Raw genomic sequence first — 13134 nt, forward strand, 5'->3', positions numbered from 1 at the left:
CCGCCCTTGCCCTCAGCTTTCTAGCTTCATCTTTTTCTTCTGGGAGTCGTCCGTCTTTTAAGTATGACACAGTTGGAGCCATCCAATTTGCTCTATTTTCCACCTGTTGTACTTCTAGGATGTCTATACTTGGCATATACTGAATTTCATCAAATTTCTCTACGGCTTCACTCGTTGAGGCTTTTTTCGCCAAGGCATCAGCTTCCATGTTCTCCTTCCTTGGGATTTGAACGAAGCTAACTTCTTCAAACTTCTTTATAAGGCCCATCACTCTGTTTAGATACTTCCTCATTCGTTCTTCTTTAGCCTCAAACATTCCATTCACTTGGCCTATGATTAACTGAGAATCTCCCAAGACGATGAGTGACTTCGCTTCTACAGATTTGGTCAATTCCAGCCCTTTGAAAAGAGCTTCATACTCAACTTCATTATTAGTTGTCTAGTACTACAAACGAACTTTGTGTTTTAGTTTGTCCCCCTCTGGAGATTGCAAAACCACACCTATTCCTCCTGCGTACAGTGTAGACGAGCCATCCACATGGACGACCCACTTCTTGTTGTCTTCCAATTTACCTTTATCATCACAACTTAAGGTAAACTCAGCAATGAAATCTGCCAGAGCTTGAGCTTTTATGGCATGCCTTGGTTGGTACTTTATGTCAAACTCACTGAGCTCGACGGCCCATTAGATCAAATGTCTTGCAACCTCTAATTTGTTCATTGCCTTCTTGAGTGGGTGATTTGTCATGACGTTAATGACATGAGCCTGAAAATAATGCCTTAGTTTTTTGGAGGCTGTTATCAATGCAAAAGCCAATTTCTCCATTAACGGGTATCGTCCCTCTGCTCCCCTCAATGCTTTGTTGGTATAGTATACAGGTCTTTGTACCTTGCCCTCTTCCCTCACTAGTGCTGAACTCACTGCATGTGGGGTGACTGCCAAATATAAGTACAACTCTTCTCCTTGCACGGACGGGCTCAATAATAGGGCTTTGGTGAGATATATCTTCAAATCTTCAAAAGCTTTCTGACACTCGTCGGTCCATTCAAATGCTTTTTTAAGAACCTTAGAAAATGGCAAACATTTGTCAGTAGCTTTAGAAACAAACCTGTTGAGGGCGGCAACTCGTCCGGTGAGGGACTGGACTTCTTTAACATTGCTCGGAGGCTTCATATCCAATATTGCTTGAATTTTATCAGGGTTTGCTTCGATTCCTCTATAGGAGACCATAAATCCTAGGAATTTCCTTGATGATACTCCAAAAGCACATTTGTTAGGGTTCAACTTCATATGATAATGCCTCAGTGTGTCAAATGTTTCCTGCAAGTCGTCCAAATGCCTCTCCTCGTCTTGAGTTTTCACCAACATATCATCTATGTAGACTTTCATATTCCGCCTGATCTGTGGACGAAACATGTGATTGACCAGTCGTTGGTATGTTGCTCCAGCATTTTTCAAACCGAAAGGCATCACTTTATAACAAAATAATCCCTGACTGGTGATAAAGGACGTCTTCTCTTGGTCTGCTTCATCCATCTTAATTTGATTATAACCAGAGAAAGCATCCAAGAAACTGAGCAACTCGTGGCCTACAGTAGAATCTACTAACTGATCAATGCGCGGCAACGGGTAACTGTCCTTGGGACAAGCCTTGTTTAAGTCAGTGAAATCAACACACATTCTCCATTTGCCGTTCGCCTTCTTAACCATGACCACATTGGCTAACCAGTCGGGATAGTATACCTCTCGAATGAACTTCACCACAATTAACTTCTGAACTTCCTCCTTAACAGGATTATCTCTCTCAGGGGCAAACACTCTCTTCTTTTGTCGCACTGGCTTGGAGGAAGGGCATACACTCAAACGGTGGGTAATGACATTAGGATCTATACCTGGCATGTCTTCGTGACTCCAAGAAAACACATCTCTGTTTCTTTTTAAAAAACAAATAAGGTCCTTCTTAATCTTCGCTTACAGATCTGCTCCAACCCTAGTACACCTCTCAGGGTTATTTTCATCTAAGGGAATATCTTCCAACGCTTCTATGGGTTCTGCCACAACTTTCTTTTCTTCAATATTCATTGCTTGAATTTGCTCGTTCGTAGCCAGCATGGCTAGATAACACTCCCTTGCTGCTAATTGGTCTCCCTGTACTTGGCCTATCCCATGTTCCGTCGGGAACTTGACTGACAGGTGGTAGGTAGATGTAACTGCCTTCCACCTGTTTAGGGTTGACCTTCCAATTATCGCATTGTAAGATGATGAGCAATCTACTACTAGGAAATTCACATTGGTAGTCAACTGTCGTGGATATGCTCCTACCACCACTGGTAATGTAACAGTACCTACAGGCTGTACCTTCATTCCTCCAAAGCCTACTAGAGGCGAGTGCACTGGACGGAGCTGGTCTCGTCCGATCCTCATCTGCTGAAAGGCTGGGTAATACAGAATGTCCGCTGAACTTTCGTTGTCTATTAGCATTCTTCTAGTTGTGTAATCAGCAATGAGTAGGGCGATGACAATAGCGTCATCATGAGGATGATGGATTCTCTCAACTTCCTCGTCCGTGAAAGTAATCGGTTGTTCGTCTGTGGACTTCGCCCTTGGCGATTGTCCTGAAAGTTGGACGCTCTGCACTTCCTTCAAGTATGCTTTCTTCGTCTTGGATGACCGTCCTGCCAAACTTCCCCCAATGATAACTTTTATCTCGCCCAGTGGTGGTCGTGATGACTCTTCTACTTTCCCTTTCAACTTCTCATCCTTGTGATCTCGTCCAAGGAAATTTCTCAACTTTCCTTGCCTTATGAGATTCTCAATCTGCTGCTTCAAATCAAAACACTCATCTGTGTCATGGCCATGGTCTTTATGAAAGCGATAATACTTGTTCCTATTGCTCTTGTTGGGATCTCCTTTCAATTTCTCTGGCCACTTCAGGGAAGGCTCGTCCTTGATTTGCATAAGAACCTGTTCAAGTGGCATGTTCAATGGAGTATATTGCTGGTTGTGTGCTGACGAACCTGTCTTCTTGTCCCGGTCTCTTCTGTCATCCGTCCGTCCCTTCTTTGGACGAGGGCCTTGTTCTGGGTGGTGATTTGTCTCCATTTTTTCTGTCCTCTTTCTTTTCTTAGCTATAATCGCATCTTCCGCGTTCATGAAGTTTTGAGCTGAATGGACGAGCTCCGCCATGGACTCTGTTGTGGAAAGCTGCTAACAACAATTTGTCGTCCATCTCGTCCACTATCAAGGCTTCCCTATTGAATCGAGTGATAAACGATCGCAAACTCTCATTTTCCCCCTGTTTTATTGTTAACAGACTGGAAGTAGAATGTTTGTGTCGCTGACCCCCTATGAAGTTTTTGATAAACAACTTGCTTAATTCTGCAAAAGAACTTACTGAGTTTGGGGGTAATTTGCTGAACCATACTCTGGCTGGACCCTTGAGAGTGGTAGGAAAGGCTCTACACATTATTTCATCTGGAACTCCTTGAAGATGCATAGTAGTCTTGAAGGTGGCAATGTGGTCAAAAGGATCTCGATTCCCATCGTATGAATCTAAAGAAGGAATTTTAAACTTTGGTGGCAGGGGATGGCCATTGATGGAAGCCGTAAAGGGAGAATCAGTTCTATGAACCAAATCCTCTACTGGGTTCGCCCTCCTCATATTCTCCTTCATTTCGTCCGTGGCCTTCTTCATCTGATCTAACTCTTTTTCCAAGTTAGGTACCCTTCGTGAGGTGGTATCCCTTGATTGACTCCTATGTTGAAAATTCTCTTTGCCCTCTTGACTCCGAGTTTGCCCTTCTTCTTCATGCTCTCTATGTGTCTGCCTTCTTAAATTAACCACTCTCCGTAGTTCTTGATTTTGGCGAGTTAACTCCGCCATCGCAGCCGCCATAGAGTGCATATGTTGGACATATGATGCCTGCATAACCGGTACTGATTGGTGATCGCGATGAGGGTTACTTAATGCATCTTTACTCTGTTGAGGGCCTGGGCTAGTTGCCCTTGATCTTGTCCGAACCATTTCAACCCTTTATAAGAGAAAGAAATCGCAGAACTAAACAAGTTCAAGAGCGACAAATATTTCTTTCCCACAGACGGCGCCAACTGATAATCCTGGAAAATCAGTGGGTTGAAAGTCTCCGGGCTTCGATGATCTTGAAGGCTAAATCCTGAAAAACCGAATTCAATCAGAGAAAGACCGGTGAAGGCCGGTCTAGGGTCCTCCGATGGTAAAGTCAGTGGGCTGGAATAGAGAGAGATATTTCTAAGACTTTCTTTTGTTCTGTTAAAAAAATGTTCGAATGAATTACCTCTTCACAGAGAAACGTTTATATAGTGCACATGGAACGGTTACTTGCTCTGATAACCGTTCCTATTGTCGAGGAATTCATCAAAGTCAGAGGTAACTTCCATAACTTCCATGGAAGTTACTTTATTTGGACCGGTGCTTCATCACGAATAATGGAGGCCTTGGTTCATAGATAAGAACTAAATTTGCAAGTTCAAAATATTTGCCTCGTTCATCCTTAATTAAGGACGGACGAGCCTTGGTTCAAGTTAAGAATGTTTGCCTCGTCCGTCATTTGGGACGGACGAGGCCTCGCCTCGTCTTTAATCTATGACAGACGAGGTTTGATGGGGACGGATGGCTTTTTTGTTGCGCCCTTCCTCCATTCTTTTTCCAAGGACGAACCATATGGACGATTTTGGAAGTTACATTTTATAACATCATCATAATTAACTACCTGTTACTTACACTTTTTTCTCTAGTATTCTTAGTTTTCACATGGATGGTAAAAGTTGTATATTTTTTTACAAGAATTTTTATAAAACCATGAGACCATATAAGGGCCCCTAAAGGATGATTCCCAATTCACCAAGGCAAAGTGGATGCCAACCATGATAAAGTTCTCGAGACCAAGGGCTGGCCAAGTACCAACCAATGGCAATGCCACGTTCAGCCCAAGGTGGTCCCAGGACCACCCTGATCTTAAAAATAAAAATTAAAAATTAAAAATTAGGAACACCCTCAAAAAATTTTTATGCCAAACAAATTTTAAACTAAAATCTAAAAAAAAAAAAATTGTAATAGAGCAAGCCCACCTAGGGAAAAAAAATCCCAACATCAATCCTAAACAAAACCAACCCCAACCAGATTTTTAAAACAAAATAAATATTAACTAAATACACAACCAGCCCAACCTAAACGAATTCTCAAAAAAAAAAAAAAAAGGAGCCAATTCGAATACATATCCACCAATTCATCAATCATCAAATGGTAAAGCTAAAGCAAAAACTAAAATTAAAAACCTAACCTAAAGAAAAAACCTCATCAACGACAATGCTTCCGCTTGAAACCTCATCATCAAGCACATCGGTGTGACGCGGCGACAGGGCCTCCGCCTGAAACTCGAGCAACAAAGCACATCGAGCATCGGAGATCGAAGATCAGTCCGATCGGATCATAGCTTGCAACGTCGATGCTTGGCCTCGAGTCCTTCCTCGCCTCGACCTGCTGCTGCAGCCCGCGGCGCCGCCCCTTAGGCCTCCCTCAAGGTATTTTATATTTTACTTCTCTCTCTTTTTCTCTCTTAATCTTTGGGTTTTGCTGTGGACTATGGTCTGAGAGACTGAGAGAGAGAGAGAGAGAGAGAGAGAGCTCTTTCTCTTTGAACTAAGTTACTGAAATGAGACTCTCTCTCTCTCTCTCTCTCTCTCTCTCTCTCTCTCTTTTTGAACTGTAATTGCTAATTGGCTTTAGCTTTACTTTATAACTTAACTTTATAATTATTCAATTTATTTGCCCCTGTTTGTTTTGACTTTAACTGTTGGTGTGTTGGTCAGTTGGTGTTGGTGAGTTTGTCTTTTAGTGTATTGTGATTTGTGAATTTATCTGATTGGCTCCTTTTTTGATTCTTGTTTGTTGAGTGGGGGGTGGATGGGGCCAAGGGGCCGTGTGGGATGGGATATTTGAATTGGGGAAAGTAAAGGCATGTAGAGGCAGGGGTGTGTGCACATGGGGTGTGTACTAGTTTGTGCTAGTGCACAGTGGGGTGTTTACTAGACTGCTAGTAGTTAGTAAAAAAAAAATAATGAAGCAACTAAACACCAATAATTAATAATTTAATTAACCAATACATTATAAAAGACAAACAAATTAAATTATTTTAGGCTAAACAACAATTAATGATTTTATAATTAATGAAACAACAATACAACAAATTATAGTTTATTAAAGACAAACAAATTAATGAAACAACTAAACAACAATAATTAATAATTTTATTAATATTTCAAACGAACTTATAGTTTATTGTTTATTCTTTTTCTAGAATTATGGACAAATATTTGATAAGAAAACCACGTACCCAAGATTCATCTCCTGTGCAAGATTCATCTTCATCTTCTAAGCGAATTCGTGTTGACTATGACTTAGAAAATCTTTCTTTAGATCCTAGGCTACGAGAAAAGATATTATTTAGAAAAAGGCCCTTGTCAACCTGTGAGAGATCTCGAAAATTAGGTTTCCCTAGTGGAGTCGCCACTGTGAGAGACCTTGCCAAGAGTGCCCCTCAAAAAAGAGAGGGTCTTTATAGTGTGCTTTTTAGGGAACCTCTCTTTTTGGGGTAAGTGGTATGGAGTCACCACTTATTTTTTATGTATAAAAAATAAGAAAAAATAATTAATTAATACAATGCATGATTGAATTGCTTCATTTCATTGATTGAATAAAAAAAATACAAATTTGAAAATTTGAACTTTACATGGCTTTAGGTCCTAGTTACAATCTACCAAAATACATGGCTTTTTGTCCTAATTACAATCTACCCAAAAAAAAAAAAAAAAAAAAAAAAAGCAAAGATAAAGCTAGATCTACTTAGACAAAAACCTAAATCTGAAGGCTAGGTTACGGAATGGGAAGGTGTTAGGCATCCATTCTACCCAGACAGAGTTTGGTCTTTTAGACTCTTGTGAATAATGTACTATTTTTATGCATGTTATGAATGATATGTTGAACATGTGAAATAAACTAAACCACACAAAACCATTTATGAATGTATCCTTTTTTTTTTTTTTTTGGTTAAAAATTCAAATCTATTTTAATGATTAAAAAAAATTGGTTTTGACTTATATAAAAAAATTAGACCTTTTTTTGTTTGTGTAAAAAAATGGTTTTTGAAGAGAAAATTCAAATCTGTTTTTATTTAATAAAAAAAAAAGTATTTTCATTGGTTAAACAAAAATCGGATATGTTTGTATATTTGAAAAAGATTTCTTTTTATGGAGAGGATCTCATTCACAACATAATTTTATGCTACATGGACCAAACAAAACAAACAACAATCACAACAATACATGATCTCTTTCTTTATTTCAAAATCTACATGCATTAAAAAAACCAGATCTGTATCTAAAGAAGATATAATTCTATTTTTGTTTTAAGAAAAATTCAGATCTACATCTAAGGAAGATACAAATCTGTTTTTGTTTAAAAAAAAAAAATTCAGATCTACATCTAATAAAAATGCAAATCTATTTTATTTAAAGAAAAATTTAGATCTACATCTAATGAAGATGCAAATCCGTTTTATTTGAAGAAAAATTCAGATCTACATCTAAGGAAGATGTAGATCCATTTTATTTTGAAGAAAAATTCAGATCTACATCTAAGGAAGATGCAGATCCGTTTTATTCGATGAAAATTCAGATCTACATCTAAGGAAGATGTAGATTCATTTTTATTTGATGAGAAATTCAGATCTATATCTATGGAAGATGTTGATCCATTTTATGTTGAAGAAAAAAGAGTTAGTTACACGCAAATGTTTAAAACTAAGAAACATATTATAGTAACAATAAAAGAATCAGGAGCATATTTTCACAATCTAAATTAACAAGTCAGAATATGAATAATAAAACAATAAAGCATGCATCATCATGATAAGAGAAACATAAAAACAAAAGGATTAGAAACCAACCTCTTGCATGAGCACTCTTCTACTTGAGAGGATGTTTTAGGGTTCAAAAAAACTTATTCAGATATCTTTGAAACCTAAAAACCCTAATTCTTGTAGCAAATCTCAGAGAGGATCAGCAATTTGAGAGTCTCAAAACGTATGTCTCTCAGAGCATAAAAAAAAGGTGCTGAATTATAAGACCCAGACTCTATTTATAGAGGCCGAAAATCTCTAAAAAAAGGCACAAATGATTAGGATGTGAATTCAAACTCATCTTTTTGCAAAAAAATTAGAAAAGTGTGTGCCTTATCGTCACCAAAAGGCCGTTGGGCCAAAGCCCAAAAAGAGGCAATTCGACACTTTTAAAGTGCCATTTGGCACTCCAAAAGTACCAAATTGGCTCTTGGATGCCAAATGCACTTTCGTGTTCGAGTGCCATTTAGACTCTCCTTCTAGGGTTTTTTGACCGGTCCTTGTATCTAGACATGTTTTCATCCTCCATCCATGATTTTTTTTATTATCCCCTTTCTAGATAATTCAGGCTTTTTAAGAACAATTATCTTGTGAATAAATCCGTTAAAATAAATCTTGATAAAGTTCAGATTATCCATAATTTTATTGTTATCCAATCATCCCTTTTATTCCTATGCGTGCAACCCTACTTTAAACACTAATTATCAACCAATCACAAAATTATTTAATTAATTTTAATTGTTTGACCAATCAGAATTAACTTAAATTAATCATGTGTGGTCGACTCTTTCTAGACACAATGCATATGGACCGTGCAAACTTAATCATGCGATATCTTTCAATTCGATGGTTTGATTTAGAAGCCGGACACACAATTGCGACCGTTAGAATCTCAAGATCATTGTTATGATATGCAATGAATAGATTGATGCATGCAATGCAAGAACAAATTGATGCGTGTAATGCAAGAACAAAATGATGCATGTAATGCAAGAATAATTTTTTGGGTACATGGGTGGTCACTCCAGTCATCTTCCTTGATTAAATCATGGGTGCAAAATCGAGTGTCTACAGAATGTCCCCCATTGACAGAGCTTGGAAAGCGAATGTCAATGTAAAACAAAGACACTGATTTTGGCAACCATGATTTAATTGAGATTAAATTTTCAAAGATTACCTAAGCCTTGGACCTAAAACTTTGAAACTCAGAACTAGTGCCTTATCTTTTTGACAAAACAATGAGAATACTTCACTTAACTGGTAGTTGATGAACTTTGAAATGATTCTTGACAATTAATATGACTGAGAGACTTTTTTTCATTCTGATCTTAATAATGGAGTTGTTTGCGACCAAGAGTGCTTGATCTTGACGAAGGTAGTGTCTGTGACCAACAGGCTTGATCTTGACGAAAGAAGTATCTGCGACCAACAGGCTTGATATTGACAAAAGTAGTGTTTGCGACCAACAGGCTTGGTCTTGACGAAAGGGGTGTCTGCGACCAACAGGCTTGGTCTTGACGAAAAGAGTGTCTGCGACCAACAAGCTTGATCTTGACAAATGGGGTGTCTGCAACCAACAGGCTTTGTCTTGACAAAAAGGGTGTCTGCAACCAACAAGCTTTATCTTGGCAAAAGGGCTATTTGCGACCAACAGGCTTGATCTTGACAACTAACAGGCTAGATCTTGACAAAAGGGGTGTCTGCAACCAACAGGCTTGATCTTGGCAAAAGGAGTGTCTGCGACCAACAGGCTTGATCTTGACGAAAGAAGTGTCTGCGACCAACAAGCTTGATCTTGGCGAAAGGAGTATCTACGACCAAACGGCTTGATCTTGGATACGTAGGTTCCTATAACCAATGAATCTGATCTTGACTGAGATAATGTCTGCGACCACAATATTGATCTTGGATACGTAGGTTCCTGGGACCAATGATTCTTAACTCTACTGAAGTGATGTCTGCAACCATGACATTGATCTTAGATACGTAGGTTCCTACGACCAATGATTCTGATCTTGACTAAAGGTAATCAATGGCTTCTCATCCTTGAAACCAGGTTGTTACCCACAAAAATCAAAATTTGGAATCAATCTCTAACTGATGAGTGCTTTGTGCTCCCACTGTTTCTAAAGATGTGTGATTTTCATTTGTTCCTTCTTGATTTAAACTTTATCAGGAAAAGTTTTGTTTGAAAAAGATTTGATTTTTGGAAAAGATTTGATTTTTGAAACTTGGAAGTTTTGAAATTGACATTTGACCCCCCTACCCCCCCCCCCCCCCAAGCTCTTGAAACTCTTTTATACTATTATATGAAAACAAGTTGGGTTCCTGTAATTGTAACAATTGGCCCCCTAATATCCATTCCATTGTCCACTATTAGTTTTTATGGATTTCACTTTTCTCTTTGCTTTACAGTCCTAAAATTTAGTTGGAAAAAGTTTCATTTTAAACTAGTTAAAAGAGAAACTATTCAAACTCTACCAATATCTTTTTATTAGATGTGAATTTTGAAATTCTAAAAGTTGGATTGCTTGTTCTTATTATATCTTTCATGCTTACAAAATTATAAGAAAATCAAAGAACAATAGCTATGTCATCAATCAAATATTTAAATTTCAAATTTTTGTGATCTAAAATTATGCATAAAGAATATGTTTATTAATTGAATAGTAAATAACATCCAATTTGAATGAAATTTGACATGTATGTTAAGAACATAAATTACATGAAATCGAACAATTATATTTTAAAAATTCACATTCAATAAAAAGATATAAGAAAGTTTGAAGGGTTTCTTTCCAAACTAGTTTAGAGAGAAACTTTGTCTAATTTAGTTTCTCACATGTGGACTTCACCCAACAAATATACACATCTACCAAAAACTAATAAATCCCAAGTTGCCAAGTTGCCCTTTATTTTAATTTTATTTTCTAAGAAACTAATTAAAAGTGCATGCATTGCGTCTTTATGTGTCCCGTTGTGAAAAACTATTGTGTACTACTATAAGTTTTTTTTTTTTTTGGGTGGCATTCCTAGTCTTTTCAAAGTTCATTTCTTTATTTCTCTCTTATCATCATCTTTTTTTTTTTTTCTCCACAAAATTGATCTTTTTCTACCATTATCATCCCCCCCCCCCTCTCCCTGCTCTCAAAGTTCTACATTTTTTTTTCGAGAAGAAAATTTGATGGGAATATTAGGTTTTTCAAATAATTGTTTTTGTAAGTATTTATAGAAAGTTGGAGAAATATTGCATACTAATTTGAGTTTAGAAATATCATAATATGTTAAATTTGACACATAGTTATGACTAACGTATGAATACCTAATTTGCCCCTCAAGTTAAAATTTCTGGCTACGCCACTATAAAGAGGTAAAAAAACATAAAAGAAAAGCACCCCCAAGGTCTACAACAAAACCAAGACAAGAAGGGGAAATAGTAATTTCTTCAACTCCCAAGCATAGTATAAAGGAGGAGACTAACTATGCGAAGAGGAGGGACAAGATCTAGACGGTGGCAATTAGAATCAGCTATACCTAGGGGTACCCCATGAACAGAGGTATACATTGACTATGCGTGGCAATGGCCCCCTAAATTTTTTTAAAGAAAATATTAGTATATATATGTATTAACTTTAGCAATTTTATTCTATAAAATTATATTTTGCCCCCTAACAATATCATTGATTATTTTTAGATTAATGTTACAACTACAAACTTATCTACAACATTTTTACAAACCTTTGAAGTACAAATAATTACTAGTTCGCATTTGGACCAATCACTTATATCACTTTTTTATTTACTAATAATCACTCACCATATCAACAATTTGCAAAAACATTTGTAGCTCTAACATTTAACTCATTTTAAGGCCATTAAAAAATTTATAAATCTAAAACAATGTATACAAGCATAAAAAAATTAACACAACAACAAAAATCACTAATAGTAAAGCTAAAACAAATTAAGTTCAGTTAACCAATTTTACTCAAAGCAAACAACTAATTCCTTAAAAAGTTAATAATTTTTTTTTTTTCCTAATAGCAAATACACACATTAAAAACTCAAAAAAAAAAAAAAAAAAAAAAAAAAAAAAAAAACCCCTCAACAACTAAAAAGCAGCACAGTTAGAGGTTAGAGCCAACCCCTTTAACTCCAAGTCCTGGCTCCATCCCTGCGTACCCTAATAGAGAAATCTTTTGAGTGTAGTAAGAAAAGCGAAAATTCATTGAGAAAATTAAGAGTAAGTGGGAAGCCATATTGATCCAGAGTTGCAAAACTCACAAGCTTTGTAGAACTTTGAGTTTAATAAAGCTGCGAGTGTTGGGGCCTATGGCCTTATGGCTTACCCTCCTTTAATTTTTGAGCAAATTGTGTTAGTTCCATGAGGAACCTTACATTGTAGTTCTATGGCAACCCATTTATAGCAATTCTCTCAGTTATCCTTCCATTTGACTAACGTTGAATTGCAAATTTTTTATTATATTGTTGTTAGTTATTAGTCTTGGTTGTTGGAATTGGGCTTTCCTTGTGCACAGTTTAGTCCAGTAGAACGGCCCCCATTCGGCCACTGTAGGACTACGTCTAGCTTTCAGAATCTTCGACAAATAAACTCTGCTCGTTCAGATTCAGGTCCTTTATTTGGGCTTGGGTTCAGCAGGAACAACAAAAAAGTGGCCTACAGTAGTGTTAAAAGTATGTGGTTAAATAATTAAATTTATCATAGCCCAATAGCTTAACTTTTTGAGACAATTGGTAATTTAACATGGTATCAGAGTATAAAATCCTAAATTCAATTATTATCTCCCCCACTCTACCTCCCATTTAAATTCTCACTTGTTGGGCCTCGCCTATTAAAAGACAGTTTCGACCCACACGTGAAGGAAAGTGCTAGAAGTATGTGATTAAATAATTAAATTTAGGCTAAAATGCAAAACTCACAATCTAAGTTTCACAACTTTTCATTTCAGTTCTTTAAATTTACACTTTATTATTTCAGTCCTATAAGTTTCAATTCTTCTCAATTTAGTTTTCTGTTAACTCAACAACTATATATGCCATTAAGCTGTCCAAAATGACATTGTTTTGGCCATTATTTAATACATAATATTTATTTTATTATTTATTTCTTAATTTATAAAAAATGTTAATTTGAAAAAAAAAAAAAAAAAAAAAAAAATTAAATCAAGCAAAAGTGTA

The 13134-nt window shown here is 36.7% G+C and overlaps 2 protein-coding genes across 2 annotated transcripts; both read right to left on the bottom strand.

Annotated features, from left to right (window-relative positions):
* Window positions 1-1972: 1972 nt before the first annotated feature.
* On the bottom strand, window positions 1973-3103 carry LOC136063096 (uncharacterized). The gene has a single exon (XM_065763003.1). It carries the CDS (start codon window positions 3101-3103, stop codon window positions 1973-1975), a length of 1131 nt encoding a protein of 376 aa, XP_065619075.1.
* Window positions 3104-3125: 22 nt separating this feature from the next.
* Window positions 3126-4025, bottom strand: LOC136063097 (uncharacterized). Its single transcript, XM_065763004.1, has one exon. It carries the CDS (start codon window positions 4023-4025, stop codon window positions 3126-3128), a length of 900 nt encoding a protein of 299 aa, XP_065619076.1.
* Between the last annotated feature and the right edge of the window lie 9109 nt (window positions 4026-13134).

Source organism: Quercus suber, unplaced genomic scaffold (genome assembly GCF_002906115.3).
Source record: "Quercus suber isolate HL8 unplaced genomic scaffold, Cork oak 2.0 scaffold_486, whole genome shotgun sequence".
NCBI classification, from domain to species: Eukaryota; Viridiplantae; Streptophyta; class Magnoliopsida; order Fagales; family Fagaceae; genus Quercus; species Quercus suber.

Excerpts from the sequence above, each read along its gene's own strand:
- LOC136063097 (XM_065763004.1), bottom strand. The coding sequence starts at position 4,025 with ATGGTTCGGACAAGATCAAGGGCAACTAGCCCAGGCCCTCAACAGAGT.
- LOC136063096 (XM_065763003.1), bottom strand. The coding sequence starts at position 3,103 with ATGGAGACAAATCACCACCCAGAACAAGGCCCTCGTCCAAAGAAGGGA.